Source organism: Paralichthys olivaceus, chromosome 17 (genome assembly GCF_024713975.1).
Source record: "Paralichthys olivaceus isolate ysfri-2021 chromosome 17, ASM2471397v2, whole genome shotgun sequence".
NCBI lineage: Eukaryota > Metazoa > Chordata > Actinopteri > Pleuronectiformes > Paralichthyidae > Paralichthys > Paralichthys olivaceus.
Genome location: NC_091109.1, coordinates 1,228,295 through 1,253,431, shown reverse-complemented (window position 1 = coordinate 1,253,431; position 25,137 = coordinate 1,228,295). Strand labels below are relative to the sequence as shown.

The following is a 25,137-nucleotide window of genomic DNA, read 5'->3' as shown; positions in this document are numbered from 1 at the left end:
ATCTGTGTGTTTTTATCCCAGCTACATATTACCTCCATTTATAATGTAGAGTTAGTTGTCTAAAGAGAGTGTGAACAAACTCCCTGGGTCCTAATGGTGCTACAGTTCACTGAGCTGCAGGTTGACCCATTTAAATGTTAGCGCTCGATGCGGCACCATACTCTCATGTGGGCTGCACACATTTGCAAATAAGAGACAATATATCTTTCCTTCTTTGGTGTAAAAGTTTTTATTAATTCAGATTAAAGTGGTGAAACTAGTGATGGTTATTTTCACGATCGGCTAATCCACTGATTATTTTTTCAATGAATCCTGATGTCACAACTAGCCAGCGGTTAATTGTCTGTTGATTAATCAGTTAATTATTTCCGCTACAGAATGTGTCTCCTACAAAATCAATTTGTCCACAGTCAGAAATCCAAACTTATTAGAATTCGAACTGTTGGCAACTCTGGGATTGAGGAATGTGATTATTTGTGTGGTTGTCGATGAAACTGAAAGCGAATTTGATTTGGTTTGATTTTGTCCATATTACCATATATTGTTTTTTTAATTTAGTTGTTTTTTCAGTGAGGTCGTATGCTGCCTTCTTCTTTACTATCTAGTACTAATGTTAGGAACATGCAAACATGGAGTTAAGACACAAATACTTGGTGGAGATGGTGAAACACTGGGCATATGAGAATATAACCTCTCAATTATAATATTTCTGCAAGCGGAGAAATTGCCTCGTCTGGAAAATATAAATAAAATCTGCCACAAAAGATTTACCTTGGTAGAAATACAACTTAGACCTGTATGTAATAATAATCCTTCCAGAGGGAATCATTAGAGCTGAAGGACACTTGTTTGAATCATGTAATTAACAGCAAAGCATGAATGAATAGATAAAGCCTCTCAGTTCATCTATTTTAACTACAGAACATGTTTCTGTAGTTAACAGAAATGTACTTGATTTTAAGAGTACAGATGTTTAGACAATCTTTTCAAGTTTCAACACACAGTTATTATTTTAATTTTAAAAGGTTTGCTAGCTTGATTAAGAAATATAGTCACTACTTCATAAACAGATTATTGATTATTATCCTGATGTCTGTTATTTCTTTTAAGTTTAAATAGTGATTCTTGCTCCTGACTGAAGGTTGTGGTTTTAAACTCTTTATCAACCGAGAATGACAAATATGAGGCCGATCAGTTATGTTATTCTTCCTCATCTGTGCACAATGCATAAGCAATATATCGATATGTTGAACCTGTGTTATATTCCTACTGATGGATATTAGATTGCAATGATTATTGGTTGTATTGCTCAACCCGAGATGCGTCTTTAAAGATTCTGGGAATCTGACTCTTTGCTCTGTGACTGGAATGAAAATGACATAATAATACATTACAGTCATAAACCTTATACAGTGTGTGTGTGTGTGTGTGTGTGTGTTATAGATTAATTTCTCTAATTGCTCCTTGGATGATGGGTGTCTCATGACCCTGAAGGAATGGATCATGTTTTTGACATGAAAGTGCATTAATTTAATTCGTTCCCCGACAACGTGATCCCCGCACATACCGATCCTGCCCTCGTTCTGTCGGCTCCCCCTCTCATCCTGCATGGGAAGAGTGGTGCTGAAAGATCAGGGCTAATACTGAGCCCAAGAGGGAGGAGGAGGAGGAGGAGGAGGAGGAGGAGGAGGAGAGTGAGTTTGCAGTGGAGAAATTATTTTAAGTATCCTGCCAGATTTATTTTTCATGTTATTTCTGTTGATTCACAGCGAGTCGCTGCTCTTCACTGTACATTTGTGTCATCGCTGACTCCGTTGACCTGACTCCCATCGATCTGCCTCCATCTCTGTCTCCAGAAACCAGGATTTCTTCCCAGTTTTACAGTTTGAGCTCTGGAGTAGTTCCTCACTCAGTTCACCAGCTGCTGCTCCAGTTTTGAAGCCACTGCAGTCGACATCTCTCTCACCCGATTGGTTGTTGGCTCCAGACGCAGGGCAGATTATCCCGTTGTCATGGCTACAGCAAACAGGAAATGCCCCGAAGCAGGTAACGCTTCAGGGCCTGTTCCGGTGTGACGCTCATTGCTTGTGGGCAAACTCTGCTGATTGCTGTTGCTCCGTCTTTCCATCTGCTCCCCACAATGCCTCCCTGTTTTTTCGGGCGACGGGAGCAGCCAAGGAGCTGAACCATAAAACGCTGTCTGGATAAAGATGCTTTGTCCCAAACAAGCCCTGAAATCCAAGGTCGACGCTAAACTCTGTATCCACAGCTCCTTAGTTTAGGTGCTTAACATACATTTGGAATAAAAACTGAATCCACAGGAGCACTGCTGCTTTGTGCATCCTCGCTATTTCTTCATAACATCTTGTACCGAGTCACTTTGATTGCAGAATATCAGCAGATGCTCCATTATTTTCGGCCGTCACGGGAGACTTTTCTCTCTTTCTTTGCGGGTTCCTCTTCATTACATATGCCTAGCTGTTGGAAAACGGGCCCTGAATGTACGTCCTCTCTCTCTCTAATCCCCCCGTGGTGAAGGTGCAGGTCTGTGTGCCTTTGTACAGTCCCTTTGATGCTCGCTGATGGCCATTGAGTAGCTCTCCGCGAGCTGCGGCCTTAAAGCAGCTTGAGCTGGGTTTTGTGTGCAGCTCATAAACTGAAGAAAGAGGAGAGAGGGGCCCAGCGGCGGGAGGGAATCAGACTTTCTCCATGCCCTCAGTTACAGTCCATATTCCCCCTAGTGCACCTCATCTGTCTGTGACAATAATGTTGACGGGGGCACATCGGTGGTTTCTGGTATGTAAACGTTGCCATCGGGGGGGAACTGCAGATTATATATCAGTGCTGGTAGAATTTTTTATTCTTTGTATACGTTTTCCCGACTCGATTTTCCTTTTTGCTCCTGAGCTGAAAAACAGACAAAGAGTATGGATTTCTCTTCCTGTCTGCTCAGCTCATTGTTGCACAGACTAGTGGACGAGAGGAGAGCTAAGAAATTACACAAGTTACAACAGAACAAGCATTTCTCACATGTATTTTTTTATTTCTGTCATGTCAGTGTGTTTCACCCCCTTCTGGATTACAAGATGCTTCTGGTATTTCATTTACTAAACATGTGCAAAAAAGAAAATGTTTCATAGGTTAAAAAAAACAGTAGTAAACTTCACAATCTGTAATTTTAGGAACCATATAAGGAAATAAGTGATTAATTCATTCACAGGCAGATTACTTTCTCCCGGTTGTCATTTTTGATTAAATGCGGCTTAACGTCTCTTGTAACTGTGATTACATAAACCTGCATTACATCCTTTTTGGCTTCAGACCCTCAAAGACTCTGAAAACCTGTTTTCTCAATCAACGTTTCTATTTGGATCAAACTCTGATGACAGTTGTGGGTTTATATTTCCATTTTGGAAACTATTATTGTGATTGATTTATCATTCAGGTCACGTTTCAAGCAACAATGCCAGACAATTTTCATACCTGAGCATTTTGATGTCATTCTAAACGGATCTTTATTTCTCAGGGTTTTGAATTGTTGGGCAGAGGATTGTGTTGTTTTGAAGGTTGCAGAGGATTCAGGGGTTGAAACTTTAATTCACATTTTTAAATCATAAGCAAAGTCCTTGATTTAAACAGTACAGTGATGATGCAGCCATAGAAAACCAGCCAGACAGTTTATACTCTGCTGTATGAAGCATGACTCCTGGTATCAGCTCCCTCCTGTGGCCAAGTAAGGAAGTGAAGCGACTACAAAAAGAGCCCTGAAAAGAAGCTTTGAAAATCTAATCTAATTATGAGAATTTAGCTCCAAGTAAAAAATTACTCAGCTGTTAAATGTCTAAATAACATTTCAAGCTGCCTGATGTGTTTTTGTATGTTCACCCTCTACGCAGCCAGTCCCTGAACATGGACTCCTCCTTTAATTCAAACCCCCCAGCACCTCCCTGCCTCCCTGGCTCTCAGTATATGCTCCCTCTCTTGGTCATCAATAATACTACTGCTGCTCCCTTACCCCCTGTTAGCCCCCCTCCACCCCCCTGTCTGCTACACACTGGGACATTACCATTTGGTGAGACTGACTGGCTTTGGTGAGGAGACGGTGGGGGTCCTGTAGGGGGTACTCCTGCTCTCAAGGCTCCCTTCTGCATGGTCTGAGCAGCCGGATCTCTTTGTTATCGTTGAATGCCCACGTGCCATCGCTGGGAGAGATAGAAGGGGGGTGGTACCGTCTCTGAATCTGTGTGGATAAGCCGGAGCTTTTTTGGCCTTGTGGGAAATGGAGTCAGACGCTTTGTCTGCCTGTGTGATGAATGCACTTCAGGCCTGTGTCTTATGCAATGGAAGGTTGAGGTGATGCTCGACGTCAGTGTGGACTCATGTCGATGCTGCGGTGTGGACACAGATGGGTTTAGGCAGCGGTGAGAATTTTTTAATGTGAAGCGTTTGTTCCTCAAAAACCTCCCAGACCGGCCTCAATGACAGCAGCAGTACACCCGTCTCAACAGCAGGTGTCACCACCAAGCAAACTAATGCTGGGAGCTGTCAGCAGAGAAAGGGAAGGGCCAACGTTTGTCTATCGATAAGTCCATTTCAATAATCAGGGGCGTGAAGGAAGTCTGAAGGACGTATGTTTTGATGTCTGCATCGCTGCTGGTGCCATCCATACTTTTCTTTACGTAATCACGTCTGTATGTAGTCGTGCGTTATAATATGGATGCTTTAAGAAGGATCAGGCTCATGTAGACGCCTCTTAGGGACGACAGATCCTCCAGAAGGTCACGACCTCTGGCCTAGATGTCACTGACCAGCTAACCAGCAGTGATAATAGAAGACTGTTCCTCTTAGTGCTCGACTGGAGTGACTCCCTGTTTCTCTTAACATATTCCTTGTGCCGTCCTGTAGGAATAAGTTTGTGATGGGAGACATTTTGTGCTTCTTTTCCTTTTTCTGTTCAAACTCTTTAATGGTCGTTAACGCTTCCCTTTGACGCCTGGTTTGACACTTTTCACACCAGGAGGGCCGAGGAAGAGGAAGCGGCGTGGCGGCGTAAATTTGCCGTCGTGTGTCACAAGCCAAGCCCCTCTTTGAATCTGCACCACTTCAGTTCCTTTGTCATTCAAATAACCTCATGAATATTTCACTGCCCCGATGTGACGGCTGGATGAGAGAGCGTGGTGGCGGGGGGAGAGGAAGGGGACCTGAAAGAGTCATCAACTTCAACGTGGCGTGCTTTTTAGTCAGACTAACGACCTGTGTGGCGACGGCCAAAGTGTGTAATTTGGAGTGTTAGACGTCTTGTCACGTCACAGCTTCAGAATCACAGCACACACAGAGAGAGCCAGTGTGTGGATTCAGCTTTGCTTCACCAAGTCTTTTCTTTATTCCTCGCATCACATTCCTCTGTCCTTGGCGTGTTTTTGTTTTTTTGTGGGGGCTTTTAGTTTCTTGCATTTTGTGGCGGAAGCTTCAAGAAAACCAGCTCGCAGGGAAATCACAACAGAGCCTAATTACACGTGTCAAGTGACACAGTCACCTTGCTGTGCGGACCAGCCGTGTTTGTTTGCCATTGCTCTGCGGCCACAGCCTGAACGCAGCCTCTGAGCCGGCTAGTGGGTGAAAGGTAAAGCTAATGAGGCTGCTGGAGGAAATTCTCGTAACCTGTGAATGCACTCTGACAAAGGCCAGCACAGAAACATGGGAGATGAAGGTGCCGTTGCTGTGGCCTCCTCCTTTTTGTGAAGTGGCTGTAGAGCACATTGTGACACATGCTTTCCACTCAGAGGGAAACCATCAAACACAGTCCCCCTGATTTTTTTTTATGTGCTTTTAATTCAAGTACACCCTCCTCCTCCTCCTCCTCCTCCTCCTCCTCGTCACCACCACGTCACGGCTCGACCATATATTTGTGAGTGTACACATGCGTTAATGATATGCAGCGTGGTCCCTTTAAGAGCCCAATGTCCTTTTTTGAGAATGAGTCCAAACTCTGAGCTGTGTGTGTGTGCTGACCGTGGCCTCTGGGCTGGTCACCAGGGGGAAGCTGCAGAAAAAGGAATGGCTTACTGATTCTAACCTCCCCAGCCCCCAGTCGAGACCAAACGGCAGCCTCTCTCCGGCTGCCTGCCCTTATCTACCAATGGAATGCAACAGCTGTGCGGGGGAGCAGCAGAGTGGGCTGGCTGAAACCCCCCTGCCAGACCCCTGCATGGCTCCCCCACCACCACCTCCACCTCCAAGGGACGTACTGGGCTCCTGAAAGGCAGCTCAACTAAAAAGTGAGCTAGACGCACAGTGAGACACTCGGCAGAGCTGCTGCACATTCAAAATAGAGGGAGAGGGAGGGAAGAGAGAGAGAGAGAGAGAGAGAGACAGGGAGGGAGAGAGAAGGAGAGTCAGGGACAGGCAGTGCTGAAAAGGAGAGCACAAAGAGAAGGAAAGTGGAGCAGGGGAGGGGAACAGGAGGCTGGGTGAAGGGAGAGGGAAAGACAAAAGAAGGAGAGGGGAGACTTCGCAGGGTGAACGGAGGGGACTGAGCAAATGGCTACGGAGGAGACGGCGGGGGGAGCCAGGAAAGCCACCAAGAGCAAACTGTTTGAGTTCCTGGTCCATGGAGTGGTGAGTGGCGCTGTCCGTCATTCCTGTGAAAGGAGCTGAGCTCTGGCATGCATCTGTGTGTGTGTGTGTGCTTGTGTGTGTGTGTATGTGTGTGTGTGCATGAGTCGGCGCAGCAGCAGCAGTCTGTGTGCGGGAGATAGCTGGGTAAAGCTGGCCATGTGAAGGTTATTTCCAGCCCCCTGGATCCCAGCCTGTGAGGAGGAGATGACTTGAGAGAACAAGAAGTGGAGCAGCATGGATGGATGGAGCTGAGCAGGAGGAGGAGGATGGGGAGCAGAGGATTTCTCCCTCTCTCTCTCTCACACACACACACACACAGAAAATGGATAATATGTAGAAATAAAAGCTAAGCAGCAGCAGCAGCAGCAAAAAGCAGCCAGCTCCCCCTTTGGCGAACAGAGGAGCACGCTGAGCATGCTTCCCTGGGAGTCACAGACAGAAGGGATGGGGTGGGGTGGGGGGGATGACGAGTCCACTCACAACAACAGAGTCAGAGTAAGGCGTGCAGGGAGGGGGGGGGGGGGGGGGTTGGTCTGAACCTGTAAGGTCACGAGACAAACGGACGTAGTATCAGCGAGAAGGAGCCGAGGCAGACGGCCAATCCTGGAAATGATGCAGAACAATCAGCCCATTCATGTGGAGCGAGCATGAAATGTCAAGTCAAGTGTTGCTCACGGTTAGAGGTTAGGCAACTATTGCCACGAGCTCCGTGCTGCACGTGAAAAGCAGGACAGGGAGCACAGTGGTGGTTTGTTTTGGTGATGAGCTGAATGAAATAGTGTGCAGAGTCTTTTTTTAAGTGGCACTTTGTTGTTTGAGAGTTTTAACAGATGTGTAACTGTGACATTGACTCATTTATTTCCAAACCTGAACATAAAGCCGTGTCTGTGTTTGACCTCTGTTCAACCGGAGCGACTTTCCCCTCTCAGATAATTTCATGTGATTATATTTTTAAGACAATGATTCTGTCTGGAGAATCATTGTTTGGTTTATTGTTAACCAAACTTCTCAAAGCTCAAGGTGACATCGTCAAATGTCTCGTTCTGTAGAAGCAGAAACATCAAGCCCAAAGATATTATAATTACAATGATGCATGACGATGGGAAGCAGCAAATCCTAATTTACAAGAATTTAATTGTTCTCTTAAGGTTTGTGCTCTTTTGTTTATCGAGTATTTTCAGTGGGTTATGTGTCTTTATTAGCGAACTGGCAGTCGAGCAATGACGGGGAAAAGAGAGATGGACATGCAACATAAGTCAAGGCCAGAGTCGAGGCAGGAACATTACAGTTCACGGCCTTAAAACCCCCCCTCAGCCAACAGGACGATTTGTAATGACCTTAAAAGGTAAAACTGTATAGTTTGACACAAAACTCTGCAGCAAACAGCCGACACGTTTCACCATAAATATTATTTACAAGTCCACCTGACTCCTCGAGACCCCGTGCGGCCTCGACTTTATGATTAAAGCGAATTTTCCCTTTGCACATGTTTCCTTAAACCTGGTGTTACTACTAAATCCTCAAGTGTATGGAGAAGGTCAAATAAACTATGGTCCTTTTTTCTTCAGTGTAAGATTTAGTCCCCGTGTCATTGTTTCATTTGAATACATGTTTATTTGAGTGTATTTTAAGCCTTTAGTGTAATATGGAAACTTAATGAGATGAAGAACAATTGGAGTTAAACCGGAAACGTTGAGGTCCATGATCTTAAAGTCCTCGGACACATTTTGCAGAATCAAGCAGAATCTAGGAAAGGAGTCAAAACCCATTGAAACAGAATTATATTTGTATTATTTCCAAAAATCATCTGAGAACCTGTGAAATTGATCTTGGGCCCGTCACTGGGGTCCTGATGTCGGGGGCTTTTCCATTAATGGCTTCGTCAAACTGTTTTATATAATTTCTTAAAGTTGTGTTTTTTGGGTAAAATGTCAAAACAGTCTAAATTTGAGCTCTGGGTGTTTAATATGTTAAAACTTCCACACAGCTCTTTTTTAATGTTAATGTAAACCCACTCAAATTAAAACGGAAATTTTGCACTTTCGTGTCAAATCCATTATTCTGTTTGAAATAAGAATATGCTGAAGCTCAGAGCCTGAGGAGTAAAAAGAAGAGTCTGACTGCGGGAATAAGTTTGGCCTTGACCGTAGCTCTTTGTCATACACGTCAGTTCCAGGCTGTGGTTTCTACTTTCTGCTGAACTGAATTTCACCTTAACACCGATTCCGAAACTTGGCATCACTTCACTAATCCTGGAGCACGTCGAGAATGTCCAGAAGACTGTATGTCATTAGCTTGTCAAATCTGTACATGTCTCCAGGACGCTGGACTGAGCTCTGGTTTTAAGACGTAACTATTTGAATCCGTGCTGATGTCGGGCCGCACGGTGACACCAGGTAGATTTATACACTGAAACCAGATGAGGTATTGTTTCTGTGACAGGAGCGGTCATTACAGGGGCTTTGGTGCAGAAGTCCTGCACACACAGACAGACTTTAGGATACAATGGACCAAGTGATTGATGAGACGAATGAGTGTGTCCTCTCAACAGACCAATTAACCTTGATGAGGCTCTGGCTGCTCCAAGCCAAATATTTCCCTCTGCCTATTTTCTCTCGTGCTTTACTCTGTCTCTCCCCCTCATTTTAAGATGGAAAAGTCTTGTTATAATAGTTGTGGCAGGTTCCTCGCTGTGTACGCTGCAGAGCACAGAAATATTTATAGTGTGGGATATGGCGATGATTTGGCGCAGCTAGTTAGCTTGTGGCGAGGGATGACGTTCTCCTTTCCCCTCGTGGCTGACTGAGGCAGAGCGAGCTCTCAGACACAGAAACACACATGTCGGTGCGTTTATTTCGGACAAAAATATATGTAAATACTGTACGTGCACGCCATTGTTGTGGTTACCAGAGGTCATAGTGTTCCGACCTCAAAGCAGCTGCGTGAGTGTGTGTTGTGGGGGAGAGTGTTTGGCCGAGGTCTGGTTCTAGGACTGATGGGTGGGCTGAAGGTCTGGGTGAGGTCTCTTCTTTCTCTCTCATTATCTCCCTTGCCTCCCCCTGCTGTGCTGGTCCTCTGCCTTGTGTGTGTGTGTGTGTGTGCTGGAGGTCAGTAAGGGCTGCGGCGATGAGAAAAGCCTTCCAGAGCTCTGCATGGGAAACCCTGATAAGCTCAAACATAATACGACACAGTGTAGCTTTGTCATCTGCAGTTTGTGTTTGTGTTTAAGCGAGCGATTGGACCTTTGAACGTAAACTCCACCTCCGCCCTCACATCTGGTTCATCCGGATCAATCGCTTGAAGGGTTCGCTCGCCCAAGAATTAGCAAAAGAAGAGACAATCCCTCTCATCTAGCATGGTTTGGATTTTGGTGTCTGGGTTATTATATCGAAAATTACAAGATAAGTCAGTTCTCTGCGTTTGCCCCAAAACAACTGTGGTACTCACCACATTGAAATGTAATTTTTAAAACGTGGATGATCCACAGACCCTGCCCTGATCAGTTTTCATTGAAATGACTTTCCTTCAAAGACAAAGTTCAAACAAACATTGTAATAAAGTGGTGGGGGATTTTTTTTTGGGAAGGATAGAGCTGGTTTTGATAAATCGTTAAATTATATTTCTGTTTATTTGAGTCTCATTCACCTCAGTTCTCTTGGGCTGAAGATCTTCGTCTCTGAGTTGGATATCTGATAAATTCAGCACATGAGACCGAGTCTGTCTGTGTGGTTTGATGCCACTGGAGGTTAATGAGAAAAATATTTCATAATGAGTCATTAAATCCATCAGCATTTGTTTGATTGTAGAGTTAGAATCCCCTTTTTAATGGTGAATGTGTTGTATTATATACAGAAATTGTTTTACTGTGTATAATGTGATGTGGTCAAGAGTCAAAGTCCTTTTTCTCACTGATGTAAAAGTCAAATAAGAATCAAATATTGCTGTTAATCAGTCTTTTGATTTGATATCTTGTTTTACAAAGAGATGGATAAATAGTACTGAACAAGAGGGCTTCATTTCTGAAAGAAGATTCCATATATTCTCTATATTCATATGTCACAGCCTTGTTTGGTGTCAGTATCAGAATAAACACTTAAATTATTAAATTGATGCTCAGTGTAATGAACTGTGTGTCAACTATCTGCTGATTATTTTATCATAGCGTCCCAGGAGACTTGTTTTACCTACAATCCAAAACCCGCTCTGAAAACACAGTTTACGGCATAAAAGATAAATTAAAATTACGATGGGCATTAACAGAATCACAAGACGGACTTGAGCTGAATCAAAAACAAGATAAAAAAAAAAAGAAGTACTTTAGATTACACAGCACATGCCCTGAAACTCAAAACAACATTTTTCAGTAAACCAGGGGATGAAAACCAAATATAAGAAAACATATTTGATGTTATCTTTTGGTTTTTGAATTATTGATGTTTTTCACCGTTTTCTGACACTTGAGATATTATCCAATAAATCAATAGTCACGTCCCATTCATGGAACCTCATCCTCAGTTTTTAATAGATTTTTCTGGGTGCCAGTCGAATCCATGTAACAACCCACAGATTCATATGTTTAGTTCAGTGTGGGTTAAGTTTGGCCTCTTCAAATCCCTGCAGCCTTCCCAGAGATGCCAACACACTTCTCAGATATCCATCCACATGGCAGATTCGATCCCTGGCTGGCTGGTAGAGCTCTGGGCTGAGAGCTGGAGTCGGTTCAGCAGGTCAGATTATAGAGTGCCGCTCATTGTGTGTGTGGATTTAGGGGAAATTCATTTTACACATTACCCAGCTATGGCTGCGTGTGTTATCTGAAGAGCTTAAATTCTCCAGACAGCCGGTGGTAACAGTAGCGCTGTCTGTCTGTCTGTCTGGACGGGCGGGTCTGGCCGCTCAGAGTCTCGTCTCGTCTCTGTTTGGGTGTTGCTGTCCGGCTTAGGCTGGACGCAGACAGAAAAAAGAAGGGGGTATCTTAAGACTCCATAAGGTGACAACAATCAGGCAGGGGGCCCCCAACCATATGTTGTGTTATCCTCCCCTGTGTGGAGACCCTTCTCAGTTGCTTTGACACCCCCCCACCTCTCCACCTCCACCAAGCCAGAGTGACAGCACCGCCTGCTCGGCCTTCTTATCACTGGATCTGTGCTCGGTCACCATTTCAAAGGGCAAATAATACGTCGGCCTCAGCCTGTCGAAGGCTGTCGTAATCTGAGTTATTACGTCTCCCTGTGAATACGTTTGAACATTTTGACTCAGCTTAATATGTCGTTTCTCTACGGTGTAATATCCAGTTGTATTTATCATTTAATACCGTGTGCTTTGTTTGTTGTCTGGGTGTTTGTGGACGGTCTAAAGATATCATTAGATACTGTGTGTGTGTGTGTGTGTGTGTGTGTGTGTGTGTGTGTGTGTGTGTGTGTGTGTGTGTGTGTGTGTGTGTGTGTGTGTGTGTGTGTGTGTGTGTGTGTTGTAATCCACATTTAGAAGTGACAAACACTGCGAGATGTTGGAAAAACGTGAGCTGAGAGAACGTTCAGCTGTTCTCCATCACTCACTGGTTCTGTCACCACACACGGGACAGATCCTGCATCAGTTTAGAATGAGATGTTTTCTGGTTCACCATCGTGTCATGGCAATCAATTTCAGCTCAATGCAACTGAGCAGCTTTTCTATGGCGTTTTACTGTGTTATTGTTGTAGTGGATGTTTGTATCTTGTTTTTTAGTTTTCTTTTAATTTCCCTCAACCAAATTGCCTTTGATATTAATAAAAGATTTGTATTGTGCGGCCGTGCAGATGCTTGATTTAACTACAAGGATCAGATGTATGGAGCTTTATTTGTGTCTCATTAGTGCACATGGAAATAAAAATCTTTTTGGTAATTGCATATGTGATATTTTGCAGAAAGTAAACAGTTTTTCTGTGCTCAATTCAAGTCATTGGCCCTCAAACAAGTTCTCCCACCCTCCCTTATTTCCCTGAGTTCCTTAAATTGGATTAAAAATGGTTAAATGCAAGTATATGCAGTCAGTAAGCATGACATGAAGGGGAAGAGATAGTTAGAACTTTTGTTTTTGAAGTTATGACGTTTTAATCAGCGGACTGGTTTGTCTCTGTAGACGTGTTTAGAGTTTTCTGGTGGGAGGTCTTTGCTCTGGATGAAGTGAAAAGATGTCGTTCTATCACGCGAACCCCCCCCCCCCCCGCCTGCTCTTTCAGACAATAAACTGAGGCGGGAGGCAGCTGTTGCTATGGGAGTGACAAGCACAGGTGAGAGTTCCCCAGTTGTTCCCAGGCGTCAAGACGAGAGTGTGGGACTGTGGCTTCTGACACTGTTTGCATTGTTTAGGACGTGTGCGTGCGTGCGCGTGCGTGCGCGTGTGTGTGTGTGTGTGTGTTTGAAAGAGAGAGAGAGTTTGCACGCTGCGAATTCTCTTCATTTAGTCTGATTTTCATTTAAAGGAGGTGAGAACGAGACAGAAAACACAGCAGGAACATGACACTTCTTCTTGTCCTCAGCACGGAGGCTCTTGTTCACTGCATTTTCTGTAAATTACTCTCAGCACCATTACACCAGTATCGACACGAGGCCGATCACTGCTCTAATCAGTCATGTAAAACGATCTGCGTCCTGCTGAGACGTGTCTATATCGCTCTCAGAAAGGTTTTTCTAATTCACACATTGCATGTTTCGAGTCCTCTCATGCTTGTGACAATGAGAAATCCCATATTGAATTTCAGCCCATTTTAAGTTTCACAACGTGCTGATCACGCAACATAAACAGAAATCATGCTCATTGACGTCACTAGATTGTGAAATCCTGTTTACCAACCCAGATGTTGTTTGATTTCTAAGCGTTTGCCAAAGGCCGCTAAAGGTAGGAGAGAGCTGACATATGTCAGCTGGTGAGTTCGTCGTCTGTATTTTGAAGTTTCTGGTTTTTCCTGGAAATCAAACCAGTTTTAACCAGAATTTAGTTTTAAAGAGGAAATATCTGTCAGGTGTCTTTGGTGAAGTCCTTTGTTGATGCTCAACTTCATGATTTTGTCAGATAAGATTGATGTTTACAAAAAAAAATTCTCCCCAGTTCGTCTTTAATCCACCTGAGTGAAGTGCATAAAAGTTTGATTGATGTAATATTTCTGTTGTTGTATATTTAGAAACACTCACTTGAGATTAGAATTATTTAGAAACCTCTCCAGAGACTGTTTCTCTACATACATTTGACCCCGCGCCCGTTGTTTGTTTCTCCCCAGCGTCCTGGCATGCCGTCTGGAGCGAGGATGCCCCACCAGGGTGCTCCCATGGGCCCCCCCGGCCCACCGTACGGAGGGAGCCCCGCTGTGCGGCCCGGCCTACCCTCCCCGGTGATGGAGCCCAGTCGCAAGAGGCCCGCCCCCTCCCAGCAGGTGCAGCAGCAGCAGCAGCAGCAGAATCAGCAGCAGCAGCAGCAGTCCGTCCAGAACCGGGCCAGAAAGTGAGTCTGAGTTCAGCTCGCCTCTACACATCACCACCCGTACACTGCATGGCTTTGATACACGACCGCTCACGAGCAGCTGTGGTTACACTCTCAACTGAGCTGGAAGTCTGAAGGAACAACACATCTGACTTTGCTCATATTCTATGGAACTGCTCTTGAATCGGGTGCAACCAATGTAAAAAGATCAGGGCACCAAAAAACGTTTCTTTGTGAAAACTAGAACGAGTTACTTTTATTTATTGTTTGAAAACACAAGTGGATCATTTCAGACAAAGCAAAAGTTCTTTTTTGGCTCTTTGTGATGAGTCGATATCAAACAATGCATTTCTAGAAGTTGGGCCCATTGTGTTAAATTTAAAAAGGCTTTTCAGGTGTTAAACCTGTATCAAAAAATTTCGAACTTGAACGGCTCTCAATCGAGCGCATTCCTCCGCCAAGGCCGAACAATCCGACACAATTGTCTAGTTCTCATAGTAGAAACAAAAGAGAAGAAAAGGAAGTGTTCTGAAAAAACCAAATCATTTATTTGTCACAAAACATATCGTTGATAAGAATTCATCCCGAGGAGACCAGTAATCTATCCAGCTGTTGTTAAGATGTTTTTTCAGTGAGAGTGAAGTGGTAGTTTTCTCTCCACCAGCGTAACTAATCAAAAAAGCCAAATATTTGTTGTTTCCAGCTTCTCTTTTATCTTCTTTGGACTTTTTTCTCCTTCACTGTAAGCTGAACATTTCTCAGTTTGTCAGAAAAAAACAAGTTATTAAAGAACAATCTGAAACTTTTAAAAGAAAATACTAAATGAATCAATAATAAAAAAAAAAAATCTTCATTACTTGCACGGCGTGTTCAACAACAGTTCCATTCATTCCTAAAACCTTTTTTAAAAAATCCAATCTCAAAAAGTACACGGATGAGAAGTGAAACCATGACCTGTGTGTCTCCGCTCAGCTTTCATGTCAGTGTTTCATGCTCGCACACAACCTCTCTCCCATTTCTCCACCGTTTGATTCCCGTGTGCGTCCACCCTGATCATCCCCATCACTGCTGTGACACGGTGTTTCCTCTGTTCAGTCTCTACGTGTCTTCAGAGTCTGGTAATCTGTCGTGCGTTTGTGAGGACGGTCAGGATCTGGTCGTGTTTTTGGCGTATTGTTCCACTGTTCGATTGCCGTGCACATGCTGAGCATCAGTAAACCAGGCGCGCACACACACGCACAGAGGGGATTGATATCTACTGTATAAGGAGACAAGTGTGAGGCAGGTGTGGTCATTAGAAAGGCGATCGATATGCACACTCTGTGGACCTCTGTCTTTCTCTGTTTCATTCTCTCGGTATCTGCAGCACAATTGATCCACTTACAATTAAGCCGACTTGTCGAACAGGTCAGGGGAAATGTTGTCCTGCGTCAGTGCCTCAACCCCCAGAGTGGCCTGGCGGGGCTGCGCAGAGTCCAATCAATGGTCCAGGGTGACCCGTCCAGGTGTCTCTGTCTCTTTCACTCTCTGATGCTTTGTGTCGGTGTGTGGACCCCTGGCTGCTGCCGGCTGAGGACAAACCACCTGTGTTTGCAGTGTCATTGAGACCTTATGGTCCCGGCTGCACTCGCTCTGCAGAGAAAACGCTCTCATTTGCAAATCTGCAGCTAAAAATAGTTTTAGTAATTCTGGTTTGCTTTGGTATAAATACTCAACCTTGTGTCCTAACAATCATGTTTATATACAACTATTGTTTGTGGGGAAAGTGCCGCCTGTAATGTAGGAAGCAATGCATTCATGTCCTGCTCATCACTCACAGGCAGGTGGTCGGAGCACATGCAGGGAGTTTGACCTTGACACCAGTTTCTCATCCTTAGCCTCATGATGAGGTTACACAACTTAGACCTCCAAACATTAAAACAGTTTTCGAAAATGTAATCACTTCATAAAATCACACATTTTATTTGTGGCAAATTGGTAGTTCCTAATGAATGCTTATGCTTGATTATGCTTATATTAATGCTCATAATGATAATCAACCAAAATTGTTGTGTTATAGTGAATAATAATGTTTTATAATAATAGTTAAAGCAAAATATGACTCAGTTTAATTTGCTGCTGTGTTCGGCAGCACTTTGGACATTGAACACCTCAGTCACCTGATTCACGTGTTTGAGTTACCAGCCTTCATGATTTCCATCCTGTTGTCATGTTGCTCTGGAATGATCTGCTGCTTTCTTCTTGAGAGCACAGCTTCATTCATCGCCCCATATATATATTTTGTTTTTTGCACACAGAGACTTTCAATCTTGTCTTTTATCTCCCTTCTGAAAACCTCATCGCTGGTCTGATCTTTTGTCCTGAGCAGCACTAGTCCTTGAAGTCAGACCTAAAACCTTTTCTCGCCGCTCATGACACACAGCTACTGATGACACTTGAGGTTCTTTAGGGACATTGTGAGATCTGTGCAGGAATGAGGCAGGTTTGACTCGGTGATAAACCAGCAGATTCAAATCGCTGAACGGAGCGGAATGTTCTGGTTTTGTGCATAAAACAAAAACACAGTGTGCATGTTGTCTTCACCTGCATCTTTGAACCCATTGCATTTAATGAAAGCAACATCCACATTTGCAATTCAGACTCATCCTGAGCCGAACCAAAAATCTAAACACACACTCTGCTCGTTTGCTCCCTCTCCATTGAAGTTCGCAGTGTCTCCATTATCAGTGTATTGTCTGTCTGTGTGTGTGAAGCATGATTGTTTTGGTTCACTGAGAAACTTCGTTGAGTGAGCGTGTCCCTCAGATGAGCAGGGCGCCTCCCCAGGTCCTCGTCTGCTGCACTTTGTGTGTGCATGGACTCAGTCACACGCCCATCCCTTTGTCTGAGTTTGGAGTTCTGCACCCACTAACAGACCCTTGAACTTCACACACATCCAACACGTACAGACACACAAACAGCCAGAAACCACCAGGTGTTGCTCCTCTATTTGCTGCCGCTGAGTGTGTCAACTCTAATCGGACAACCTTCGAATCCTCACCAATTCTCAGGAAGCCGGTCGGATTCCCTGGAGCCAATGAGATGCCGGCGAGGCAGATGGACATGAGAGAGCCCCAATCAGATCCCACGCTCGGATCAAAGTAGGAGTTTATTCTGCTGCATGTCAGTTTTCTTACGTTTGATGACTCTGGCCTGGTAGTTTCACCTGAGCCCAGCACTCCCTGAATGAGTTGTTTTGGCCGAACAAACGTGCGGGCCTAGAAGATGACTCCATAACATGTAGTGGTGCATGCTTTGGACTGGAGCATGGCATGATGGGAACGATTTTTTGCAGCTAGAGCATTTAGAAAATGTAGAATCCAAAATCTGAAGTCCCTTTTAAATGAAATGGAGATTGTTGGTTTGTGTTTCCCTTTGCAATGCACCCCCGGATCTTTCAATTCCCTTGCAGCAGGCTTGTTTCAGTATTTGGCATGCTGATAAAACACACTGCTTCACAGATCAGTGCAGTGCTCCTGTGGTAGAAAATATCCACACTGCAAAAAATTCTCCCCTTCTACAAACAAGCAAATGATTCTGTAATTTAGAGGAATATCGCTGCTGTCAGATAGATTTGGAGGAAATGATCTTATTTACAGTGAGATGATAGAAATGTAGAGTGCACACGTTCCCAAGGCTAAACATTTTCTTTTACCAGGTCCTGATTATTATGTGGATCTGCATGAAATTGTGTAAAGATAGACTCATAAATATATAAGATTTCTTTTACATCAGCTTCACAAAATTAGAGAAATAATCTTGCAACAGTGAGAAAAATGATTTTTTAATCCTTACTCAAATTCATTGGGTTCTTTCCTGGGTCATGGCACAGCCCTCCACAGTGTTGGCTGCAAAGCAGTTGAATATTTTCATGTTAACCTTCTGACAAATGTACAAATAAACCAACAGACACAGGTGAAAACATGACCTCCATGGCAGAGGTAAAAAAATTTTGAATTGTCAACCATCAGGCTTTTCTGGAGGATTTTACAGAGGTAAACATCTTTTTCTGTTACTGTATAAAAAACACAATAAAATACTATGAAAAGTTAGAATGTTATAAAAGATTTGTCCACAGACTGTTTATAAAGATGGATGATATGACTGCTCCCATAAAGTGAAGCCAAATCATCTCGAGCGCCACCTGGTGGCTGACTGCTGTCAAGTTCATAAACCTGCCTTCTGATGGGACATGGGCCAAACAAATACATTTCATGTCGCTGTTATCAGACTGATGTTTGTTCATTGAAGTTCATTATTTCATTAAGTTTATTTTTAATTAGTTATTTGATGCTATAAAAATGGGGTAAAACATCATGATTGTTTTACTACCGTCGCTCCATCCCCCAATTAATACTGATCCTGGTTCCAAAAAGATGGCAGCGCTTAATTCCAGGATATATCAGCTTCATTTCTGGTTTTCCATCTTAATACGCAGTCTGTGTATCCGACCTTTAAATTAAAAGTAACCACATTTTGAGTGATTCATAAATTAGCTTTCTTCAAATTGGATGAGAAGCTTGATACCACTCTAGTGCCTTTATGGTTTTATTATTATTATTACAAATGTGTAGTAATATATATTTTCAAATTGACGAATTATTCTTTGAAATCACTTGACAAAAGCCACACTCTTAAGTAACTCACTGTTAATATGCTCATCGTTTCTGTGTAATGCAGCTTAATTTAGTCAATGAAAAACAGGATCTAAAAGCCCTCTGCTTCTTACACCTTTCAAATATCCACCAGGAGGATGTAACACTCACAAGACAGGATCATTTCTCTTTGATTACAAAAACAAGATTAAATCATCCTAAAGTAAATAATTACGACTTTTCATTGTAATCTCGCTCTGTAATGTCGCTCTGCAGGCACCAAGAAAAGAGCACATGCATGAATTTACACGAGTGTAAATATTTTAATTTGAAATTTAAAAAAGAGAAGGAAACTGTAGTGTTGGGTTTCAAAAGAAAGTGACGACAAAGGCAGCAACTCAGACTGTTCAACTGTTCTTATTCCATCATTGGTAAGTATACGACAAAAAAAACACGGTGTCAGTAAATACGTGTTGCACAGCAGGAAATGCCTGTGATTCATGAATTAAAATATAAACACACACACACACACACACACACACACACACACACACACACACACACTGTATATTCTCCTCTGTGATACTCTTGAAGACTCTGTATACCTAAAACCTCCATAACACACCTGTCACCATCTACATCCTGCTGCAGCTGCCCCAGTGAATCTACATCGTGTGTGTGTGTGTGTGTGTGTGTGTGTGTGTGTGTGTGTGTGTGTGTGTGTGTGTGTGTGTGTTGAATACAAGTAAAAGATGTGCGATGTGACACTTTTTTGGGCTGTGACATCGCTCTCGCTCTCCAGGTGGACCGCTGCATTTCAGAAAACACATGAACACATAAAGACACACACACACACACACACACACACACACACAGCTGGGACGCTGGGGTGCTGGATATGGCCCAGCATTTTAGCAGATGGCCTGGGTGCTACGCTATCAGTCACCATAGTAACATGCTCTCTTTTTCCTCTTTCCCTCTGTCTTTCTCTCCCTCTCTCCAGTGCTAAGAGAAGGAAAATGGCAGACAAGATTCTTCCGCAAAGGGTGAGGCTGCATATTTCTTACCTTTGTTGCTGTGTGTGTGTGTTACGTGTGTGTGTTATTAGCTTTTGTGCACAGAACAGATGAGTCCTGGCCAGGTTTTTGATGTCAGAGGCTCTTGGAAGCTGCAGAGGGCCAGATGATTATGTGCTATTTCCAATTGAAAAGAGAGAGGATGAGGGGCGTGTTCAGCAGGTTCTGGGGTTTCGTCTTCAGGGTTTCATGCTCTTATTTGTAAGGTGGCTTATTGATTTAAATTGGACCACGAGCGCGAAAAGCGACAGAATCACCACGTTTCCACAGGTGAGTCTGTGCCGACTGAGGTTTGATTTTCACCCAGTGGCCTCAGTTTGTGGCCCCGAGCCACGCCATCACCTCACCACGTCCTGGCGAGCTCACCGAGGGCTGGAACCACGGAGCTCTGGAGACAGTGGGCGTCTGGACTCAGGTCTTATCCCCTTACACAACCCAGACAGGGAGATTGCGGCACAGGCATGGTTGGGGCGCCACTCCACAATAATGAGTCAGGGACAGGGAATGTCTGCCACACTCCTCCGTCTGCTCGGCACCTCAGCCACAGTGAGAGGCGGTGAGATTCAGATAGAGGAGGAATGAGAGGCAACAATGAAAGCAGCCATTTAGAAAGAAACGTGAAAAAGGAAAGAGAGGGAGGGAGGGAGGGAGGGAGGGAGGGAGGAGAAGGAGTGTGCACAGTTTGGGAAGCAGCAGCCCTTGAAGCTCTGAGGACTTTCATCGGCACACTACACCTCCTTTTATCCCACTGTGTCTCCAGGATGGTGTGTCCATATTAATGATGGACTGAGCAGCAGCACAGGGACATTTCCTCTAATTTCACCGTTGTGCAAGTGCAAGAATAATACGATTCTGGAAATAAAGTTTTGCACATACAAAATATTATCTGTCAAAGGTTATTCTTCTCTGAGTTTTAATCATTTTGAATAATCTCATGAGGTTTATTTGATGATGATATGGTATAAATCTCTAAGCCACCATGGTCTCTTAAGTAACTAACGCTAACCTGCCGTTGGCTCCGCTTGCACAAGGTGATGTCATGCAGCTAAGACTTTATTCAACACCTCTAAACTTTATTTCAAATTCTAAACATTTAAAAAAATGTCAGGCTGACAAAGTGTTCTAATGTTACCAGAGATAATGTTTGCTACATTAGCTTCATCTCTTAGCCATCAAGGTCTTTTCTTAATCGTAAAGATGTGAAATGTAAAGATTCTTCATTAAAATATTAAAAATTACTGAATCAATGTGACGTTTCATTTTCATTGCTTTCAGCCAGTGAAAATGTTTATTTGCGCCTTTGCCTCGTCACATGGTTTTTCATTGCCAGTTGTGGTGAAGACAACATTTCCCATGATCCCATGCTGCTTCAGGATGTCCTCAAACAATATCGAGATGCCCCTAGTGGCCAAAGTTACATATTGTACATTTAATCATTGGCTGTGCTACTTTTAATAAGGCCTCACAGCTACTTAGAGGTAAAGTCACAGGAAACTTAATGTACGGAGCTAAAAACGTCCTTGAAACAGGAGAGTGGACCCCCCCCCCCTCTCAGCACTAAGGCAGGACTCAGCTAATCCACTTAAGCCCTTCAGAGATATTCCAATGATATATTTGAAGAAAATCTGACTTCTTAATCCACTGTGTTGTCCGTTTATAGATTTTAATGTCAGCGTGTCCTCTCTCTCTCTCTCTGAGCAGATCCGTGAGCTGGTGCCGGAGTCTCAGGCCTACATGGACCTGCTGGCCTTCGAGCGCAAGCTGGACCAGACCATCATGCGCAAACGTGTGGACATCCAGGAGGCGCTGAAGAGACCAATGAAGGTTAGGACAAAAAATCATGTCCCACGAGGACTGACTGCCACGTGTTTCAGGTTTCTGTGTATTTCAACCCAAGATTTGGTGAAATGCCCCTTTAAAGGATGGATTTTCAATATGCCCTTGTGTCAGCAGCAAAAGCGTAAACTGAGGCTTTACATATCCAACACCTTCAACCCCGCCAGACCCGACGCCGATGACTCTGACGGCAGCATTGCGTCATGGGAGCTGCGAGTAGAAGGGAAGTTGCTTGACGATGTGAGTTTCATTTACACATTTCATTTGTTATTTCACACCTGCATTTAAAACACGGAGTGTTTCACAGCCTGTTTTGAACATGACATAAAAATATAGTTTCTGCTGCAGGGTTTAATAGCGTGTCATATCTGGCAGACTAATTCCATTTAACAGAAATTATTATTAAAATGACATCATAATCTTTCTGTTTAGTAATAAAACTTTGCCGTACTTTGATCCTGGAGCTGCTCTGGCTCGTTTTTGTCCTGCAGTCATGACGGGCTCAAACAACTTTGGACTGAAAATTCTTTCCTGGCTCTGGATTTAAAATGATGATGTGAAAAGTGGTTTTGTAGGGAGTGAGGATGCAGCATGAAAAATACCCAGTGATCATACATTTGCGCTGTAAGCGTTGCTTCAAAAAGCCGCCTCTGATGCTCTCAGCAGTCTGGGGCAAGGCCGTCATTTCACAGCGGTAGGAAGCATTTAAGTTTCACAAACCACAAATATTTCTGGTCGAGCTCGGAGGAAGTGGACCCTGAGAATGCCTACTGTCTCACTTTCCGTCTAATCTCGCTCTGCCTCTCGTGGCTTTTTGATTAGTAATGTTGCCAGAAGCAAATACCCGATGACAAGTGTTTTACATATGTGGTTATACAGATGTCTGTGTATATCTCATTTTAGACATTTACTGACCACGTCTGTCTCTCTGTTCTGCAGCCGGGGAAACAGAAGAAGAAGTTCTCTTCGTTTTTTAAGAGCCTGGTGATCGAGCTGGACAAAGACCTGTACGGTCCTGACAACCACTTAGTCGAGGTCAGTTCCAACATGGGTGCTGCAGCCTGTGCACAGAGGAAGACGCTCATTTTAGGAGCCACACACCCACCATCTCGTCAACCTTTAACCTGCTCTAACCACAGAGCTGCAGACATCTTAGCTCTTATCATGATAACTGGTATTTTTAACAGTGGATAAACAAAATGGCATCAGATGAGTATCTCGACATGCTTTGGCTCTTTGGTTTCCATGTTTCCATTCCTTTTAGGCTTAATTTCATTTGGAGAGCAAAGAGACAGGAAATAAGGGGATCGACATGCGGCAAAGGTCCACAGCTGGAATCAAACCATAGATGCTATGTGGCCACCAGAGCTCTTCCTGATGTCCTGCTTCCAGCTACTAAACTAATTGTTTTGCTCCAACACAGCTGAACTGACACGACACTATGAGGCTAGAACACTTAAAAATAGAAAGGCTCTCAGAGAGCACAATGTTAAAGAAAGTGGGAAAAATCCTGGATCTGCCCCTTTAATCGAAACCGCTCCGTCTCCACAGAGGAAAACTGATGATTCAAATCCGTTGCTGAGAGAATTACAAATATGTCAGTGTAAAAAATGTTGTTTCATACTTCAGGAAAAAGCATCAGCAAAATCTAATTGACGTTTAAAAATGTCTCGTCATCTCATCGTTCTTTCTTTCGTCTCGAGCCTCAAACACTTCTTTAAATAAAAAATGAATATGTTCTTAGAATTGTCGTGCAGCAGAGATATGAAAATTAAAATACTCCCGTGCACTCAGGGTCTTTGGCAACATCCTCATTATGCCGGAGGAGACTTCTCTCCTCCAATGGTTATTTTGTAACGTCTGGTTAACGCCACAATCAGCCAAACCCAACACGCTTCCTTTTGTCTCCCCATTGGACGAAGTAAATTAACAATAAAACAGAACGAGAGACTGAACTGCCCTCTGTTTTTTTAATTTTTCTTTATAAATTGATTTTTCTGTAACAACAGAGAGGAGAGTTTTTTTATATCAGCGTTGCAAGGTTGTTTTAACATGCAGGTTTGAGAGCTGTAGAAAACAAGTGTGTCCTTATTAAAAACAACCATAAGCCGCCCTTGACTTTATATCATCACAAAATGAGTTGACTTAAAAAAATAAAAAAATCACTTTTGCAGTTGCAGAGGAAATTATGACTTCTCAAGGTTCCTCTTTTTAAGAGCATATTTGAGTAAGGCACTCAGGTGCTTCACTCTGAATGATTTTCCATCAAAAGAATTTTTTCTCTGCCTTGAGGTACAATCAGCACTTAATCTGTTATGAGTCAGCTGAAGAGTCGAAGGAAAACATTACTCTGTATTGTGTGCCGAGCTGCCGCAGCCCACCGCGCTCAATGTGCTGCTTAAAGTGCTCCGCTTTTCGCATTTCTGAGCAGTTAAGATAAAATGGAGATGTAAATAAGACAGATAGAGAGGAGGTCCTGGAAGATACCAAACACAAAGACAGATTCTTGTATTCTGCCAGGCTGCTCTTTGGTTCAGCAGTTAAATCAAGTCTCTGCTGATGGTGTTGATCCTGAATGAGATAACACTCAGCTGCACGGCCACATGGTTAACCTTTAGCGATTGTGGATTTCTCAGCACATGTTATCCAGCTAGTTACGCAGAAACCTTCCTCGCAGCAAACCACAGAGGCAGATGAAAGCTCAATACAGGTGCATTGAAAAGAAGTCTTTCTTTTCATTTGCACATTTGTTGAAGCTGCAGTTCCTGACAGCATCATCATAAATATTGAGAAATAATCAAAATGAATGTGAAAGAACATCCTTAGTTATCGACATTGCTCAACCCTTTACAGGATTAACATTTTACAACCATGTGAGCTGCTCTGTGAGGCCCAGTGGAGCGTTGAGCTTAATTCTAAGATCAGCAGGCTAAGAATCAACAATATTAACTTGCTGATGTTTACCATGATCATCATCTTAGTGCAGCACTAAACACTCTCTGGCCTGATGGTGGTGCTAGAGGATCATCAAAGCCATTACAGTGCACGTATGGAAGTCTGACACAAACAATCCATCCTGTATTTTTTGAGATATAAATGTCAGCACGAGCTCGAGGTGAAGAAAAAAACTGTTCTGATAAACAGTTCTGATGAATAAAGTGTGAAACAAATAGGAATTGAAGTGTGAAACAAGTGAAATAAACATTCAGCCGACTGAGTGAGGTGTGTAGTAAACATGTGGTGTTTTGTGTTTGTGCATGTGCATGTGTGTCTCTTCCAGTGGCACCGCACACCCACCACCCAGGAGACGGATGGCTTCCAGGTGAAGAGGCCCGGAGACGTGAGCGTGCGCTGCACTCTGCTGCTGATGCTTGACTACCAGGTGAGGGCGACACAACCCTGTCCAGAAATAGACGCTCCTCTGTCACAACTGTGGGACTTATCCATGCAGAACTGAAAACCACCGCTCGACAGAAACCCCACAGTGCTTTGCAGAATCCAAGGCCCGATATCT

The 25,137-nt window shown here is 43.6% G+C and overlaps 1 protein-coding gene across 5 annotated transcripts in view; it reads left to right on the top strand.

Annotated features, from left to right (window-relative positions):
• The window catches only part of smarcd3b (SWI/SNF related BAF chromatin remodeling complex subunit D3b), a 33,799-nt gene that overhangs the window by 4,047 nt on the left and 4,615 nt on the right, over positions 1 to 25,137 (top strand). The window contains exons 1-8 of one of the 5 annotated variants that reach the window (XM_020087682.2): positions 6,401 to 6,618; positions 13,878 to 14,098; positions 17,128 to 17,217; positions 19,715 to 19,757; positions 21,489 to 21,611; positions 21,741 to 21,863; positions 22,563 to 22,658; positions 24,904 to 25,005. In XM_020087682.2, the coding sequence (XP_019943241.1) occupies positions 6,541 to 6,618; positions 13,878 to 14,098; positions 17,128 to 17,217; positions 19,715 to 19,757; positions 21,489 to 21,611; positions 21,741 to 21,863; positions 22,563 to 22,658; positions 24,904 to 25,005 (876 nt within the window). In that variant the 5' untranslated portion in view covers positions 6,401 to 6,540. Of the gene's footprint in view, positions 1 to 6,400; positions 6,619 to 13,877; positions 14,099 to 17,127; positions 17,218 to 19,714; positions 19,758 to 21,488; positions 21,612 to 21,737; positions 21,864 to 22,562; positions 22,659 to 24,903; positions 25,006 to 25,137 lie in introns of those variants that run through there. The other 4 variants (XM_020087681.2, XM_069512479.1, XM_020087684.2 and 1 more) reach the window with 4 other exon arrangements.